Here is an 18,542-nt window from a genome sequence, read left to right as displayed (position 1 = left end):
CAGCTTTGTCAAAAGGAGCCGCATCTGCACTACCACGTGTCGTTCAGAAAGCGAAGGGGCGTCGTTCAGAAATCGAAGGGGCGCCTGCTCAGAAATCGAAGAGGCGTGTTCAGAGATCGAAGAGGCGCCACTATTTCAAAAAGCCGGATTTGCGGGATCAAAACGTTTGTCGACAAAGGTAAAAAGTACCACCACTTGATATTATCTCTATATATGTCGACCTTCGTCTTTTATGGCAGGGCAAACTTGAAGAAAATGCCCACCAACTCTCTCTCACCTCTGAGGGCGCACTCCCAGCAAAGCCTTTCGAAAGACTCAATTCTTTCTTCTTCCCCAAAGATGATACTAGATGCCTGGAGTACATATGACCCAGGAGGAAACAGCACAACAAATACATGTGCTGATTCATTCACCGCTTCTTCAAAAGCAAAGGTATCTCATATCATAAAGGTCAAAAGCAAAAGTATCTCATATCATGCTCTTTCCCTGTCTTTTTCTTTGTCCTTGTTCTTACTCGCATGGCAAAGTAAAAGAAGCAATCAGCCGACACTTGGAGTCAATCTTCCGATCTGGAGCCAACTGCCTGGAATCTATTCCTGATTGCTTACCTAGCGTTGCTCTCGAGTAGTCATCTTCAACGGTTGATACACTTCCGGAGAAGGGACCACTTCTGCAAAGGGGAGCGAGTAAGGCAAGTGAAAATGATACATTGAAGCATGTGGAGACAAACATAGGCTGAGTTATCCTCCAACTCTTTTCAATACGAATTGGAAAGATTGAACAAAGAAACAGACCAAAAGGGTATGCTCAGACCTTCGGGGAAGACCAAAAGAATCCTCCAGCCCAGTAGCACAAAGGAAAATCAACAAGTGGAGGAGATCAAAAGATTCCTGCTGCCCAGTTCAAGAAGTAGCACAAAGGAAAATCAACGATGGGCAGAAACCAGTTCAAGAGTAAGCCTGTGGAATCACAAAGATCAAAGCCTCAATGCAATTACCAAGGAGAAGATGGAATTTACACTCTATAACCAGATTTGCGTCTCTAAACTCTTCTCTTTGTTAATTACATTAGGCCATGTTTAGTATGTTTAAGTGTTTTTTGTGTATTTACTTATGCTTTGTGTGAATCTATGCTTAAAACATTGAGGACAATGTTTAATTTAAGTGTGGGGGGGTAACTAAGTATATTTGATGCAAATTCATGGGATTTACTCACCTATCACTTCACATGTTGTTTCTCACTGTTTTAAAACTGTTTTAGTGTGTTTTGTCTTAAAATTCGAAAATCCCATAAAAATTTGAAAAATTGTTTTGAAAAACCCAAAAAGAGTTGTTTTAAAGTTGTTTTTGTGTGTGTGTTTGTGTCTTAGGATACCTTCCAACACAATGTTAAGGATTTGGTTTGTAATTGCATGACTGTTAAAAAGAGTTATAAACATAGAGAAAAGTTTGATTTACTCTTGGTATATGCTTGGTTATGGTTATAATGTATGACTTCACATGCAATCATAAAAGAAAATTTAGTTTTTGTAACATGCCTGAAGGAAGGAACTCAAACAAATGCTACAACCCTGAGAGACTTGAGCCTATAACGTTCTTTGGAGAGTATAATCTGTGATTTCTTGTTTTCTAAAATCGTTGCATGATCTCATTATTCTTTGCTTGGTTACTACTTAGAAGGCGTTTCATCATATAGTTCCAAATGCTAGAACTCATGCCCATTTCATTCAAAGCATGTTATTGATTTGCATAACATATATCAAGATGAAGTTGTGTAGTTGCCACCATAGCCAAATAGCCTCGCTTCCCATATTTCGTATATGTTGTAAGTTTTACCCCCGTTGAGCCATGTTAACCCATGTTCTTTGTTTACCCACTTTATCTTCACCTAACCTAGAATATGACCGTCCTTACCCTTGTTCTTAAAAGATAGTGAGCATGACTTAATTGAATTCCTTTTGAGTTACATTATGAAAGAAAATAAGTGTGGGGGAGAGAATGTTTAAGTGTTTTTGTTTTGAGATTCAAAAGAAAAAAAAAAAAAAAAAAAAAAAAAAAAAAAAAAAAAAAAAAAAAGAGAAAAGAATAAGTGATTGAAGAAAGGTTCCAAAACACCAATTCTGGGCGTAAATTGTCTAAATTCTCCCTTTTTGTTCAAAAGTTGAGTTTTCATTCAAAAGTGAATTCTAAGTTGATTAAAATGCTTTGCTCACTATTTCTTTAAGAACCTTTGTTTTCCATATCCCTTCTTTATCCACATACCCCAAGCCCCGTTACAACCCTTGACTTCTATCTTGAGTGTTGTGTATTTCAATTTGTGGAGTTTGAACTTGGTATGAGCTTATGGTGTCACTGGTTCTCGCGTCTAAGTAGTAGCATTCCATTCATGAGATCATATCTAAACTTGATTATTAACTCCAGAATTTGCGTTCTTTGTGATACATATATGTGAGTGTCGTTTTCATGTTTACATCAATCTTCTCACATATGACTAGATTAGGGTGTGTAGTTAGAAAATCTGAGTAAAAATTGAGTGCATATCTTGAAAGGAATTGAGCAAATTCTCTAAGGCATGTTACTACATTCAAAACATGGTTTTAAATGCTTAATTGTGAACTAGTATATGGTGACTATGATTAAGAATGTACTTAAATGTGAAGATGACTAAAATCTGTGAGAATGATGATTTTTAACTTGTCATGTGCATTGGAAATCCCTAAGACGGTTGTTGGAAGGTTTAGGTTGTGTTTTACGTGTTTAGTGTCGTTTTGTTTATTTGTTTTTATTCTGTTTTGCTCGAGGACTAGCAAAAGCTAAGTGTGGGGGTATTTGATAGGAGCATATTCATGCGACTTAAATGGCTTGTTCTCGTGCATTTACGTTATGTTTCTCTCGTTATTTTAGTCCTTTATGCTTCTTTTGTGTGTTTTCAGGTTCTAGGGGCCTAGGGAGCAAGAAAGTGCATTTTGAGGCCATTTGGAGCATTTTTGGGCATGGATTGGATAGCTTATCCATGGAGCCAAGAGGATGGACGAATTTGAAGGCCTTGTATGCACTTGAAGACACAAAACAATGGCTCTAGCCCAATCAAACACATTATGCCATACAAACCAACCTATTTTAGGCCCATTCTATGTACTTAAACCCTAGCCCTTTAAACTAATTCATTTATCACTTATCAAACCATTCACTTATCACTCACCACATATCATTCACTTATCACTTAACATATCATTCATTTATTTCACTTCCATACTCCTCTTAATTCCACATGCATTCTCACACATGCACATCATTCACTCACATTTCCACCATTCATTCTTTATTCCTTTCCAAACATCTCACATGCATTTCCACCTTCCTACTTCATCATTTCACCACATTCTCCCTCTTTAACTCACATGCATTTCTTCATTATTTCCTAACCCTACATGCATTATTTATTGCATCTACACATGCACTTCCACCTTTCATCCACAATGATTCATGATTCATTCACTTTGCATCCTTTAAATCACATACTTTTCCATCATTAATTAGCCACTTGCATCTTAAACAAACAACCATATGTTCCCTCCACTACTCCTATAAATACCCTTGCATTCATTCATTCAAGAATATCTCATATTTCCATTCACAACACTTCACACAACACAAATACCATTCCATTGCCGTGAGTCCCATTCCATTTTCTGTGCAGTTTTTCTCCTTCATTGCAGCCACTATCCAACCACTTCCCATCCCTCCAAAACACTTCACATAATCCCCAAAGCTCACTTAGACCTTGTGCTACAACAACGAGGAAGAAAAGAGTGCCTAAACGTTCATACAATTCAAGTTTGAGTTGTTGGAATTTTTAGGTGTTTCTTTGATTTCAAAGTTTAAATTTAATTCTCTTTGTTTTGTACGTATGAGAATGGAAGAGAAGAGTGCCTAAACGTTCATACAATCCAAGTTTGAGTTGTTGGAATGTTTAGGGGTTTCTTTGATTTCAAAGTTATGAGGAACTAAACCCCCTTTAGCTAGGGGGTGATTCGAAACTATGTTTATATTTGCAATATGAATTGATTACTTTTGGTTGGTATTTCATAAGTTGTGGATTCAATTCGTTTAACTGTTTGATTGATAAATTATTTATGTATGTTCATTAAGATTGCAAGCTTAATTTTCATGCATGAATATGACGCTAGAATATAAGTAAGTTTCACCTAATCGTTATGAACTTATATTCACAAGTAGTGGAGGTTGCTTATAAACAATCGCGTTAAACGAATTCTTGGCATAAGTTTCATGCGTATTCCATAGTAACGAGTGCCTCGTCAACACTTATAATTTTCATTGAACTTAATGATCTTTGTTGAATGTCTCTATCATGCGTATTCCATAGTTAGGGACTTTGATTAAGAATAATTTGGTTGTAATGCGTATTCCATTCAATCCAATGAATTTAGGGAAATTTGAAAGTTAATTTAAGCGGACCTAATTAACTTGGAGCATTGAGTTTCATAATTTATCGAAAGACCAACCGAAAATCAATCTTGTATTGCAAGTGTAACATGTGTGGAGAAGAACCCCTTAGCTATTCCATCATCCATATTTTTATCACATTCATATTTACATTTTGCCTTCAATTATATTCTGTCTTTTTAATTTAATATCGTCCAACCACAATTCCCCCCCCTATTTTGTTAAAGTCTTAATCATTCGTATTTGTTTTATTTGTGTATCTTTAAAGCTTTTGGAGTGATAAACAATTGCAAATTCGTCTAAATCAAGTTCTAGCTTCTATTTGAGTCAATTTGATTGTTTTAGACAATTTGAGTTTTTCAAAGCCATTCTGAGTCATAGTAGTCTTGTTAAGAGTATTTTAATTTAGTTTTTATGTTTTTAAGTCAATTTAGAAGGTTTTAGCAAGCCCTCATAATCCCCGGTCTAGAACGATCCCTCACTTATCCATTCTACTACAATTGTCAAACGAGGGTTTAATTTGAGTGTCAAGTAAATCTCGCATCAACACCTACTTGAGATTATCCGTGCCCTTCTAATTGGTGCTTGCGCACCCAAGACATTGGGTCGATGCTGTGACTTACACCATTTATCTCATGAACCGAATGCCATCACGGATTCTCTTTTTTTGAACTCCTTTGGTTGTGCTTGTTGATCATGTCTCGCTCCCTTGTGTCCTTCATCTCGAACCGCGAGTTTTTGGATATGTGTCATATCTCCATCTTCACAAAAATCAACTGAACAAGCTTGATCCTTCTGTGTTCAATTCTCTCCCAATCACCAAATCCCTTCGGCTGTTTCTTCTGTCTTTTCCTCCCCACCTCTCCGGATAATGCTTCTCTCTATCTCTCTTGGTCTCTCTCGTATTACCTCTCTCTCTCTCTCTCTCTCTCTCTCTCTCTCTCTCTCTCGTCTCTAAGTTGTTAATTTGCTCTTTGATTGAGAGAGAATAGATAGACATTGTGTTGATGCTGCTGCTGCTCTCTGACGAACAGGTGTGAGAGTGTTAGATTGTTATCTATTTTGTTTCAGTCAGATCTGGGATGGCGTGATTTGATTTAGCTCTGAGATGATGCTATTGCTACTGTGTGCTCCCAATTTCAGAGTAACGTCGAAGTATTTCGCCCATAAGTTGTTGCTTGGATCACAATCTATCACAATGCATTGTACTTTATCTTCGGGCCATACCAAAGTTTGATTTTCCTTGTGCATTAAGATGTTGATTGCTAGGCTTCGGAACAAACCCTATCGAAGGGCTTGTCTCTGTTGACTGTAGCCATAGATTGGTCAGTGCAGAAATTCTTCACAAACAATGGGAATAATTTTTAACTGGCTGGGGAATGGCTTGAGTGTTGTGATTTGTCGGTTTTGATTTACATTTTTTTCTTTTTCTTTTTAAATTGAATAAACCCAATCACAAGATGAATGTAATAAACTCGAGTTTGTCTGACTAGTAAGGGTTTAATTTGGCGTCCGGTTTCGTGTCCTGGGTTTGCAACTAGTTTGTGCAATCTTGTTACTTGTTTTGTTCCTAATTTGTTTGGGTTTTACATTCCACATTCAGAACAAAACTGTCGAGAAAAAGGACAAGTTCACCGAATAATGCTACTGCCAATGCTTGCATACTAATTGATCTTTATTACCCTTATGACATTTTTATTCATTACATATAACTGAAATATTTTAGTAATAAGTCACTTGGTTAACAAGTAGTTTAAATTTTCTAGTTTTATGAAACCCGATGATAGAGCTCCTGCGTGACATATTCAAGGGTCTCTACAATAATCGAGCTTGGTAAATCTTCAATTTCATCGGATTTTACCTCCCACATCCGAACACGTAACTTCTTACATTTTCAACAATTCTGCAGCACAAAAGTAGTAAATCGTTTACAAGTAACAAGGTCCCAGATGTTCATTCAGCCAGAAAGATGCAGAAAACAGCTAGGACGTTAACATCTCTCCAGGAGGTTCCCATGAACAAACCAGATGTCTATGTACGACTTATCTACAGACTTGGATGAAAAATATCCAAATCTTAGAATCTCATATTCCATTCAGGGTAACCACAACTTTCCGTGCTGTAGAATGGTCACGATGCTCACACAACCATATTCCCTGAAGCAGCATCAATACAAGTAAAAAAGAAACAATATTCCATAAGCTATAACACACCGGAAATTTTGATTTATTAGAGAGCCAAACAATTATGCAATGGAAATAGAATGTGATGTTTATAAAAAAGGAAAAAACAGAGTAATTGTTAGCCAAAGAGTAATTCCATAGCGCCATTAATTGCCTCACTCACATGTCCCTTAGAAATTAAAGGGGTTGATGAAATCTTAAAAAAAAGGCCTATGCATATCTTATCTATCATTCTGTTCTCATGAGTTCATACTCCACGCTCAGCTTATATACTCAAATACAAGAATTTTACGCCTAGTCAAGATGCTTATAGTAAGGTCTCTAAAACATTCCATCATGCACTAACGCCATTGACCACCAGCATTCAAAACATGTGTCTTTTAACTTACATGTTCTGCCTACATAAAAAAATAGTTCTAGCCGTTACTGACACTTCAACGGTAGTAGGGAACAAGGCTCAGAATGTAAATGTTCTCATAAAAACTTCTTTTGCAGCTAGTAAGTTCTTAATTACTGCTCTGCGGTTTACCTTCCCTTAACATGATGCATTTCTTTCTCCAGAATTTACTTTAAGTTCTATTCCTACAGAGAATAATTAGGCATCATCCAATATATTTATTAAGCAGCAGAGCATAGGTGAAAATCTTTCCAAGCATAAACCCTAATTTCAAGGTTGAGAGATTCAAGCCCTTTAGAGGTAGAAAACTTAGAAAAGTTGAATAATGGTTTTCACTTTTACATACCTGCCATGTTCCCATGTTGAGTTTTCCATTTGTAATTGGAACCCTGCATGAGAACAAGGAACATGTAAATGCCAACGAGGCCGTAAATTCCTCACAGCACATGTAAACAGTTTTAAACAAGCTAGTAAGGTATCCTTACGTCAGTGTGCAGCCAAACATTGATGATTTAATATGTGCTGGCATGTCATCTGGGCCTGTAAAACTCAGATAACTTAAATTCAGAGCTACTAGGCACCACAGTAGCTAGTAGTCAAACGACAGTGCATATAATGCAAACTCAAAGACGTAGCCAACCAAGTTATAGCCTTATAGCAATTGGGTTAAAACAGAGAAAAGCAAAGTATTCTTCGAAAGAAGAAACGAAGGCCGTGAATGAAACAATGAAATGGAATCGAATACTAACCTTCAAGGGTATGCTTCCATGGTGCAGAGGTCCCCTGAAAATAAATGAAGACGAGAACATCATATAATGCTTGCTAGTGCTGCTGGTACATAAGATGTGAATCATGTGACCATAATACAGGGGAAAGGAAACAAGACGAAAGTAAGTAACCTCAGGAACAATGGTATTGAGGAATGTCTCTGCATCGTGACGAACATCAGAGTCATAATTCTCATTGATAGTAAGAGAAGCACTTGTGTGCTGCACTGAAATATTACCCACAAATAAATATACACAGATGTTATATATTCATTCAAAACAAGCAAAACAAGTGTCGAAAGAAAACAGTATTAGGCAGGCAAACTTACAGAAGAGATGGGCAAGGCCACACTTGAAGTCTGACAAGTCCTCCCCAATTTCCTTCACTATCTGAAAATTCAAATAGAAATTAAATTTCTAAGAGACCTGAACACATGTTTCACACATGTTTCACTGTGAATCCAACTCAATTGATTTCAAATCAAGGGTTAGTGTTTGATGGATGGATCAACTCAAGAATCAAAATTCAAAAGAGTAGGTACCTTAGGGGTGATGAGATGACAACCCCTCTTGAAGGGAGGCAGAGTTATGGTCTTCTGGGCCCACTTAGGACCACCGGCGGCTGCCATTGGAAGTGAATCGACAGCGGTGCCTCTGCCTCTTCTACTCGGACTCAGACTCGCACTGAGTGAGCGTTGCATTTGCATTTTCAATGACAAAGCGATGTATCCCTAAGTAAGCGGGCTTTTGTATGCCTTTGATTTTCTGTGGTTTGCGACAAAGCCCAACTAAAGCCCATCTTTTAAATAAGAGAAATATAAAAGAAGGAGAAAAATGCAACCGGATTTCCTGTGCCCTTGTTTTTCTTTTCTTTTCTTATAATCACGTGATAGAAAGAGTAAAGGGGAATTGTGAATTGAGAGAGAGCGATGGGTTGGAAGTTGTGGTGGTGGTGGTGGTGGTGGTTGACAGCGGCGGCGGTTGAAGTGGCGGCTGAGTCTGCGCATCACCACCTGGTTACTCGTATTGGCTTTGGATCATGCGCCAACCAGGGAGCTCCTCAGGTGACGTCTCTTCCTCCACTCATCTCCTCTTTTTCATTACTATGAAATGACAGGTCGATATCAGTTGTTAGGCGATTCAATTTCCTAATTTATACAAATTGCCCAATGCCGAAATCAAAGTAACATAGTTAGCTTAGTTGTTGGAGCCCCGCCTTCCATGGCTCCGCTCCTCCAGGTTCCAGGGGCAATATCATTATGCCATTGCCCTAATGCCAATCTCCTTACAACAAAATTTGATTCCTAGTAGTGTGTACTCCAACTTTCCATTTGACCGATTACAGTATTTACTATTTACGCAATGTTTCTGTGCGTATTGTGTCTGTCTGCTTTTACTTTCCGCTCGCGAGACCCACTGCAAATGTTTCTTACCTTTTCATATGCCATCTAGCTTCATGGTTTAGGGTTTAGGGCCACACAACGAAATGTCATGCCAGAAACTTTTTCTTTTGTGCAGCCCATCTGGAATGCAATAATCGATTTTGATCCCCAAGTTTTCATTTGGCTTGGTGATAACATCTATGGAGACATTAGGCGTCCTTTTAAAATATTTGGAAAGGAAAGAACAATTGGTCCATGGAGGAATTCCCCTAGATTTATTCCTTCTTCTGAGCAAGAAATGAAGTCCAGATATGGGAAAGCCAAGTCTAACCCTGGCTATTCTCGTCTTCGAAAGAATACTAAGGTGGTTAATCCTCACATTTCTGTCTGAATCGTTGTTGAGATTCTTATTCTTGCTTGTTCACATTTTCATATAATTACTCCTCGTTCAAAGTGGTAGCATGTCAATCTCGCAGGTAATTGGCACATGGGATGACCACGATTATGGACTAAATGATGCAGGAAAGGAATTTAGCAGGAAAGTAACTAATCAAAGGCTTCTCCTTGATTTCTTGGGTGAACCTCAAGATAGTCCACGGTGAGGACCTGTTTATAATATTGTCATTATGACCTTATTGATATCCAAAGATGTTGGGGTTCACATTGTTAAAGCTTCCTTGCTAGAACGTCAAAACGTCATTAATTTTAACTTTTTCTAATTCTGGTGTAACTGTATAGAGCTATATTATTAATTCGTAATGCCTAATTATTACTGATTATTTTGAGTTGTTATATAACTGTTCAACTGTAGGCGTAAGCAAGACGGAGTTTATGCATCTTATACACTTGGACCCATTGGTAGACTAGTAAAGGTATCAAAGTAAAAGTTTTTTATAGTTTCTCTGAAACATTTTTTTCTTGTGGAATTTAAATGGCCTTTCCCAGGAAAGCTTATTTGGGATTTAGTGCAATATTATCGGCAACTGAAACTCTGACTAATCAAACATCAGCAACTGAAACTTCCTCAGGTTATACTATTAGATACTAGATATCATAGAGACCCATTACGTAGTGATGGAACTATTTTGGGGAGTTCACAGTGGGAATGGTTAGAAAAGGAGCTGAACAGTTCTCCAACATCAGTTACCATTATTGGATCTTCTATACAGGTATGTTGTCAGTTAATGCCTACATTATATTGAGTTATTATGCTTGAATAAGTGCATAGCATTTGTCGTTCTACACGAAGCTGTTGCTATATATTTAATTTTACTTGTGAACTAGTCCCCAGTATTTGGATAGTTGGGTTGGTTACATGTGCCATGTCTCTTCTGCAAGTTTTGTTTATCTGTCATACGTTTGAGTGATTATTTTTTCTTCCAATTCAGGTAATATCAAATCTTTCGGCAACCACTGGGCCATTGTTTTACATGGAATCTTGGGGACGTTTTCCAAAGGAGAGAGATCGGCTATTTAAATTGATAGAAGATAGTAAGGTGGGATATGCATGCTCCAAGATGCATATTTTTAATTGAACTTATTTTAGTTATGACTTCTAGTTATGATACAAGCAGCAGGTGCCTGATGCTGGGTGTCTTTTTTTCTTACTTTTACAAATTAGTCACTCTTTATCTCTATATATCGATCTATCTATTTGGTCTGAGACTGGGGGATGCTTAAATCAGCTCTTTTAAAAATCCTCTTCCTTGTAGAGGGATGGAACGTTTTTCATAAGTGGAGATGTTCACTTTGGAGAAATTACACGTTATGATTGCGCAACTGGGTATCCATTGTATGATGTTACTGCAAGTGGGATTACCCAAGCAGTTGAGAAGGTAGTCCCACAGCCGTTGCACTTGTTAGTGAGATTTTTGGCATGGTTAACTCCTACCACTATGAGAGTCATAGACCACAACTGCAGATATAGGTCGTGCACATATGGTATGCATGACGTCGTAACGTGACTTGTCTACGAGTTTCCTGATGAGAAAATATCAGAACTTTTACTTTCTGGATGTTTTTTTTTAACAGGTCTGCCTAATTTTGGAGCAGTTGAGATAGACTGGAATGCCACTCCTGTGACATTGAAAATTGAAGTGAGGGATGTGAACGGAAATCCAGTGGTAGGTGTAGCCACATCGCTATCGGAATTGCAGGCAAGAAATTTCAACTCTTCGATCACCAAGAAAACAAGAGAGCATCAAAGGCACTGCTCTCTGGAAGTCAGTCTACCATGGATTGTCAGATACCGCCTGGCTATTTTAGCTTCTTGTGCTATAGCTAGTATGTTACTCTCAGACTTTGAGCTTTACTGTTGAGTGCTTCTTGCTCGGAGTGTGCCTAGCTGTTTTGTTTCTTCACTGCATGCGTGATCTTTCAGTGTTTTATGCAAAAATATTTATAGCCTATGGGAATGGATAAATGGAACGAGAAAAAGAAAGAGAAGGTTTTAAAGCTCCATGATAAAATCTGAAAATTGAACTAGACCATCATAAAGGAAGGGGAAGTGCTTCCTGTCTTCGTATTTCCTTTTGTTTGTTTGTCTGTCTGTTTTTAAATTTTTCAAGGGACAAAGAGTGGGGTGGGGACATCAAACCATGTTCAAAGCTCTTTAACTAGATCATCGTATTTTGTTTTGCTTTTTTTTTACTTTTTTTTTTTAATTTTTATATATAAATTTATTTGAAGGTCACATTTCCTTGAAATGCTGTTTGTAACTATACAAAGTTCCATTGGATGTTGCAGTTTTGGTAATTGCTTTGATAGGAGGAGTTTGGGCTGCCATTTTAGCGTGCAGAAGATGCGGCCGCGGCCTCAAAAGGAAGTGTGATTGAGCGTGTTGGTAATGGATGGTACTAGTTGAGTTCACTGGAGTTATTATCATTGTCATGGTAGGGGTTGCTTTTTCACCGGATAGTGAGTTTGGGGAAGTATTTTTCTTGTTAGATGTGAAATGCCGGGTTCACAATTGGATGTTATACCGTTCAAATTATAGTTATAGGGTTGTTAGGAGTGATAAAGATGTAAAATCACAAAGGACTATGCAACAAAGGATTGGTTTTTTTGCAACAACGAGCACTTGTTTCATTCTGTCTTGTAATCCTTCCATTTTGAATAGAACGAAAGGCAACTTGAACAAATGTAATTTTTTTTATTTTTTAATTACTAGACTAGTTTATTCAAAACTAGTGAAAACGAAAATACATGAACAATTCGAAATGTAATTTTTTATTTTATTTAACGTGTTAGTTTGTTTTGTTTTGTTTCGTCTTGTCTTGTTTAATGGTTGGTAGGCATTCCAGGGACGACCCAAAAAAATGACAGAGACGGGAATACGTCTGAATGCGGCGTGAGAAATTGGAAAGAAAAATCAAACGTCAACAAAAAGACAGTAAACAATTAATAAGACGCGTTGAGCCTTCTGATTTGAATTCAATTAATTAAGGACGAAGATTGTCTGCTTTTTTATTTTCGGTATTTTTCTGTGCTCTCTTATTTATGTAATCACGCTTAAACTATATTAATATTTTATATTATTATTTATTTTTATTTTATTATCTTTATAAAAAAATATAATATAAAGTATTGACGTGGCTTAACGACATCAAAAGGAGAAGGTAGACAATCCTTGTCCATTAATTAAAGCCAGGCACTGGTAGGTCTCTTTGAAAATTATAAACAATTTCTCACTGACATACAGCCTCATAGGCCACCCGTAGCCGGTGTCCATGATGACCATTTCACGCTTATGGTGGGACTGGGTCGTCCTACTGTTGTTGTTGGTGGCGGCGACGCCGGTGACTGTGGTGGTGGTGCAAGGGCAGCAGAGCTACGTTGATAACAAGCAGCTCGACTGCTACAACGACTACAACACCACCGACGGTTACGTCTGCAACGGCATCGCTTCCTCATGCCTCTCCTACCTCACCTTCCGCTCCCTCCCTCCTTTCTACAACTCTCCCTCCTCCATCGCCTACCTCCTCAACTCCCTCCCCACCCAGATCGCCTCCGCCAACAACGTGTCCGACGTCGACCCCATCCCCACCGGCACTCCGGTCATCGTCCCCGTCAACTGCTCCTGCTTTTCCAACAATAATTACAGTTACTACCAGCACAACTCCTCGTACGTCTTGAAGTCCTCCGACACCTACTTCGGAATCGCCAACAACACCTACCAGGGCCTAACCACCTGCCAGTCCCTCATGGCCCAGAACCCCTTCGACGCCGAAAACCTCACCGTCGGCCTCTCCCTCCAAGTCCCCCTCCGATGCGCTTGCCCCACCGCCAACCAGACTGCCGCTGGGGTCCTCTTCCTCCTTTCTTACATTGTCACCTGGGGGGACGAGCCTTCCACCATCGCTGACCGCTTCGGCATCGACCGCTCCACCTTGCTCGAAGCCAACCGCCTATCCTCCAGTGACATCATTTATCCCTTCACCCCAATTCTGGTTCCTCTCACCACGAAACCTTCACCTTCTCAACTGCAACTCTTCTCTCCTCCTCCTCCTCCTCCTCCATCATCGCCGCCAGCAGCTGGGAACTCCTCCTCCTCCAGCAACAAGAAGTGGATCTTTGTGGGTGTTGGCGTAGGAGCTGCTTGCCTCCTGACCCTCCTTGTTCTTGCCTTCTTCTTATTCCACCATCGTCGTCATCCTCCTCGCCACCATTACCCGTCGTCTCCCAAATCCAAACTACAAGTCTCATCATCTTCTGGTCACAGGAGCCCAGACCACTTGAATATGCCAACCTCGCTGCCTTCATCAGACACCAAATCGTGGTCGTCTACTGCCGTTTCTTCCAGAGGTCTTCGGCATGCCGTTGAGTCCTTGTCTGTTTACACAGTGGAGGAACTACAGAGGGCCACCCAATTCTTCAGCGAGGCCAACAGAATTAACAAACACTCTTCGGTGTTCAAGGGATCGTTTGAGGGGGATGAGGCGGCCATCAAAGTCGTGAAAGGGGAGGGTAATGAGAATGAGATCAACCTTCTGAAGCGGATCAATCACTCCAACATCATAAGACTGTCTGGCTTCTGCGTCCATGAGGCACACACTTACCTTGTCTATGAGTACGCTCCCTCCGGCTCTCTCGCAGACTGCCTTCATCATAATATGTCCTTGTCATGGAAGCAGAGGGTTCAGATTGCCCACGACGTGGCTGATGCGCTTAATTATCTCCACAACTTCTCCCACCCTCCCTGCATACACAACAACTTGAAGAACAGCAACATCCTCTTGGATGCCAACTGGAGGGCCAAGGTTTCCAATTTTGGCTTGGCAAGAGCTGTCGACTTGGACAACCACCGCAGTGATCAAGACTCGCAGCAAGAACAAGCACTCCAACTCACCAGACATGTGGTGGGCACTCATGGATATATGGCCCCGGAGTACATCCAGAACGGAGTCATTACTCCCAAACTAGATGTCTTTGCTTTTGGGGTTGTCTTGTTGGAGCTCTTATCCGGAAGAGAAGCCGTGGCCGCTGCTGCCGCAGATGGCATTGAGAAAAACAGTGAAGAGGTATTGCTATCTGCATCCATAAATGGGGTGTTGGAAGGAGACCGTGTGAGAGAGAAACTTGAAGGCTTCATGGATCCCTACCTCAAGCGTGAGTACCCCTTGGACCTTGCCTTTTCCATGGCCCAGTTGGCTCAACGCTGTGTTGCTCCTCAGGTCAACTCTCGGCCAAGCATGGGTGAAGCCTTCATCACGCTCTCCAAGATTCTTTCGTCTACGCTCAACTGGGAGCCATCTGATTCTGATCAACTTGAACACTCCACCAGCATCACAGTAAGTCGTGCCAATAGACTCTGAAATTCGGAGTGGCTAATGATTTTTGTGATTGTATTGCAGTCTGCAAAGTAGTGTCCATGCAAACGGCATTGCTCTATTTACCTTGTCATTGTCAACACAACAAAGAGGGGTACATCCCAACTCTCATGAGCTGCTTAACCTTGAAGATGTTTTTAGAACGAATAAATATATAGTGTCTGTCTATTGTAAACTAGTCATTTATTTCTTCCACGAGGCCTAACATACCCAGCGACATGTCTTTTGTAAACTAGTCAAGTATTTTAGGGAGGAAAACTTCTGTCTCCTTGACACTATCTTGAATAAATTCTGTTTGAGCAAGTTTCAGATCCTGAAATACGCTATTTGCCGTGTATGCTCGAACCTATATCCAGTAAGGGGGCACCATTTCAGACAAATCTAGAAACAGGTAACTAAAAATAGTTTTTAAAAGAAGAAACTTGTTACCGCTGGGTCAGAGCATGCCCCTGAACATAGAGCAAAATGGACTAGTGGCTCAAGGTATTCTAATGCGTATAAATGTCTAGTGCTCCCCGCCTCCAAATTCTTTCCTCAATGAAACAATGTTTGTTGCTGCTGCATTCACATAGTATGAAGAAAGGCATTACAAACTGAAATTGATTTGAGCACATAATATAATACTAGTGTAATAGGTATGCAATGAACATTGCGAATGCTGGATATGCATCAAATTAGCTTCAATTGATGGTTAGCCAACATACTCTCAGCTTCTAAGGAACAACTCGCTAATATTCTTGAAGCTCAGCTGAGTCTCTAGGGCCATTGTTCACAATGGCGTTGCAGAAGAACGCTCTAATATTCTTAAAGCTCTGCTAAGTTTTTAGGGCCATTGTTCACAATTGCGTTGCAGAAGAACGCACTAATATTCTTAAAGCTCAGAGGCCTATTCTTGTCACAAAATCACATGGTTGGCTTACAGGATATGTTGAGAATCCTAAAGCAGTCGGACCATATGAGGTTCAGTAAGGTATCAGAGAACAGTATGCATACCGGTGCTGAGTGGTGTGCTCGAATTCCTAAGATGGAGGTCTGTATGATACACGCATTTACGCTATGTCCACCTATATTGTACACTGCCTGAAAATAGGATTGTAAAAGATACTAGTGCCGGTAAGGGTGAGCTTCAAATAACGTTAAAAAATTATTTGTATTTTCTTTTACGTACCTTTAAAATTGAACTACTTTTCGCACGATTATGAGTTCCATGTGCCAGATATGCCTACAAAAAAATTGTCATAAGCTCCATTAGACATGTATTACACCTATGGCCAATATCTTCCAGCAGTATTCATCCGTTTGCAATCTCTCTGAACGAGTCAAGAAAATACTATGGTTTCTTTAACGTATCATATATGATATATATATATCAATGTCTTAGAAAAGTAATCATTTTGTTACTAGAATATCCCATTTTCCCATAATCATAAGTATATAGAACAAGTCACTTTCAGGGTAAAAGTTTTGATTATGAACTAAAGTTTTACTGTGAAGAGAAAGAAAGGACATAGATGACAAAAAGTTGTAGTTTAGAAGCCATACATGCATCACCAAGGCATTGTGAATGTTAATCCAGAACACAAGCTTCTGTTCACGTTTCATTTTCAGAACGTCAACCTTCTCTAGACTTCGAACCAATGATCTATATAGAGCAATGAAGCATGTCACACTCAAAAGAATCTCACAAGTCTAAGGAATTTTTGAAACATCAACCAGAAAAAGGGTAAAATACATGATTTAATTAGTTGACCCATCAAGTTTTACCAAAGAGGGCAACAAAATATAAAACTATATATATGTCCTACTAAGGTACAATGTGCTCAACCTGAAATTTTGCAGCATCTTAGCAGCATAATTGAAGTTGTCGTCGTCTAAGCATATCTTCGAAACTTCTGTCATTGTAGCACAGGGTCCACTTTTTTCTTTCAACCCTTGATGCACTGTAGCATATTCATTGCAATGTGGACTCCAACTATCACAAGGATTCTTAGAAGAAAATATACTTGAGGAGGACAAGGAGGAAGTAGGAGAAGCTGAAAGGCGCGATCAAGGGAAGCAATAGAGTTGACGGAACTAGAACCCAGTGCCTTGTAAGAATCCCAGCAAAGGGAAGCCTGATCAAGGGAAGTCCTACCCAACTGTGCAATCAGTGTCAAAAGATAGATACAAAACATGTGTGAATATTGGTCTAGACTTGAGACTAGAGGCCATGATCAACCATGAATACCTAGCTAGCTAGTGTTTATATTTGAGCGATATTTACGATCTTCAAAGTCTCTTCAAAATCCTAAACATGTTATGCTGAATCCATAGAATTCAACAATGAAATCGAGAAAGAAAGCTTCAACTCATGAAATTATGTGGTAAATTCCAAATTTGTATACCCAAATTGAAACAAATTTAGAATGAACGAATGAATAAATGGATGGCAAATCAGGAGCAATGCTTATACATCAGGTGAAAGAAACTGAGAGATAAAAACCTAGCAGGAATTAACAAATTAAGACTTGTAAGACTTACAAGAGGGTTAAACAAGGAGAAGAGTCCATTAATCTTGTCAGAAGTAGCGCTGCAATTTAACCAGACCAACATTCATCATGAATTAATATCAGAAAGGAAAAAAAATGAGCTGCTCATTAATCTCAATCCAATCTTGCAAATTTAATTTAATTTACCTCTTCATATTATATCATATGGGATGATTCATTTACCTAGTCTAGTCGCCTTTTGTCTGCCTATCAAGTGCTGGGCACTTCAAACCCAAGCAAGTAAGCACCTGTATTTCCAGAAATATATATATATATATATATATATATATATAGAGAGAGAGAGAGAGAGAGAGAGAAGGAAGAAGAAGACGAAGAAGAAGCGAAAAAAGGGGTCAAGAAGCCGACATTGCAGGAAAGAGATGAGTAGAGAGAGAGTGAGTAGTGTAGACAACTAAACCTTCAACTCCTCCACCCCACGTTGCCACGGACTGAGAATAAAATTTTGATTGTAAAATTATTCATCAACTAACTAAAGATATGGCGGGGGCTGGGATCTAAGTCATAATTCAGTCAAGTAAACAAATCCATTAATTATACGAAATGAGACGTGGGACCCCGGACAGCCCACGCTGGCAGGCAGGCAGATGAGACTTGAGTGAGAGACCGGATGAAAGTAGTTTTCTCTCTTCTTCTATTACCATCATCTTTTCTCACATTCTTTTTTTATCTTATTTTTTATATAAAAGAAATTCAAAACAAGATGTAGATGTAGCGTAATTGCAACAGTTTAAATATAAGGAGATGAAAAATAAAAGAAATTAGGAAGGAAAATAATCCTACTCCGACTTTGAGGGCATTCCAAAACAGCACACAATAACGAATCATGGTTCCTTTTCTTGGTCTCACATACCAAAATCATGATTTGAGATCAACTCCCTTCGGAGAATTAATTGTACAGATAATACTAGAGACACCACCACCACGTGATGAGGCGATTAATAATCAATTTTTTTTAATAATTTAAAAAAAA

At 39.1% G+C, this 18,542-nt stretch overlaps 3 protein-coding genes and 1 pseudogene across 8 annotated transcripts; 2 read left to right on the top strand and 2 right to left on the bottom strand.

The window, feature by feature from the left end:
- Window positions 1–6,096: 6,096 nt before the first annotated feature.
- Window positions 6,097–8,543, bottom strand: LOC137731772 (uncharacterized). 2 transcript variants are annotated; one of them, XM_088687510.1, is made up of 8 exons: window positions 8,356–8,543; window positions 8,143–8,203; window positions 7,946–8,040; window positions 7,796–7,829; window positions 7,532–7,586; window positions 7,393–7,435; window positions 7,179–7,231; window positions 6,593–7,047 (listed from the first exon to the last, which is right to left on the bottom strand). In XM_088687510.1, exons 1-7 carry the CDS (start codon window positions 8,518–8,520, stop codon window positions 7,226–7,228), a joined length of 459 nt encoding a protein of 152 aa, XP_088543636.1. In that variant the 5' UTR covers window positions 8,521–8,543; the 3' UTR covers window positions 6,593–7,047; window positions 7,179–7,225. The 2 variants fall into 2 exon arrangements, with proteins under 2 accessions (XP_068327083.1, XP_088543636.1); XM_068470982.2 differs by lacking the exon at window positions 7,179–7,231 and having other exon boundaries at window positions 6,097–6,622; window positions 8,356–8,539.
- Window positions 8,544–8,663: 120 nt separating this feature from the next.
- LOC137731771 (Calcineurin-like metallo-phosphoesterase superfamily protein) lies at window positions 8,664–12,335 on the top strand. Of its 4 annotated transcripts, none has more exons than XM_068470980.2 (9): window positions 8,664–8,877; window positions 9,332–9,559; window positions 9,672–9,793; window positions 10,007–10,067; window positions 10,224–10,364; window positions 10,584–10,691; window positions 10,908–11,136; window positions 11,227–11,478; window positions 11,941–12,335. In XM_068470980.2, exons 1-9 carry the CDS (start codon window positions 8,743–8,745, stop codon window positions 12,027–12,029), a joined length of 1,365 nt encoding a protein of 454 aa, XP_068327081.1. In that variant the 5' UTR covers window positions 8,664–8,742; the 3' UTR covers window positions 12,030–12,335. The 4 variants fall into 4 exon arrangements, with proteins under 4 accessions (XP_068327081.1, XP_068327080.1, XP_088543635.1 ...); XM_068470979.2 differs by having other exon boundaries at window positions 8,665–8,877; window positions 10,206–10,364; XM_088687509.1 differs by lacking the exon at window positions 10,224–10,364 and having other exon boundaries at window positions 8,668–8,877.
- Window positions 12,336–12,806: 471 nt separating this feature from the next.
- LYK5 (Protein kinase superfamily protein) lies at window positions 12,807–15,342 on the top strand. The gene has a single exon (XM_068470402.2). The coding sequence runs from the start codon at window positions 12,924–12,926 to the stop codon at window positions 15,006–15,008; it is 2,085 nt and encodes a 694-aa protein (XP_068326503.1). The 5' UTR covers window positions 12,807–12,923; the 3' UTR covers window positions 15,009–15,342.
- On the bottom strand, window positions 12,900–18,041 carry LOC137732972 (uncharacterized; annotated as a pseudogene). Its single transcript, XR_015957705.1, has 8 exons — window positions 17,735–18,041; window positions 17,544–17,592; window positions 16,849–17,161; window positions 16,566–16,665; window positions 16,192–16,245; window positions 16,017–16,103; window positions 15,453–15,581; window positions 12,900–15,369 (listed from the first exon to the last, which is right to left on the bottom strand). The product of XR_015957705.1 is annotated as an uncharacterized LOC137732972 (transcript).
- Between the last annotated feature and the right edge of the window lie 501 nt (window positions 18,042–18,542).

Source organism: Pyrus communis, chromosome 16 (genome assembly GCF_041283825.1).
Source record: "Pyrus communis isolate YQ-2024b chromosome 16, ASM4128382v1, whole genome shotgun sequence".
Taxonomy (NCBI): domain Eukaryota; kingdom Viridiplantae; phylum Streptophyta; class Magnoliopsida; order Rosales; family Rosaceae; genus Pyrus; species Pyrus communis.
This window is presented reverse-complemented; position numbering and strand designations above follow the sequence as displayed.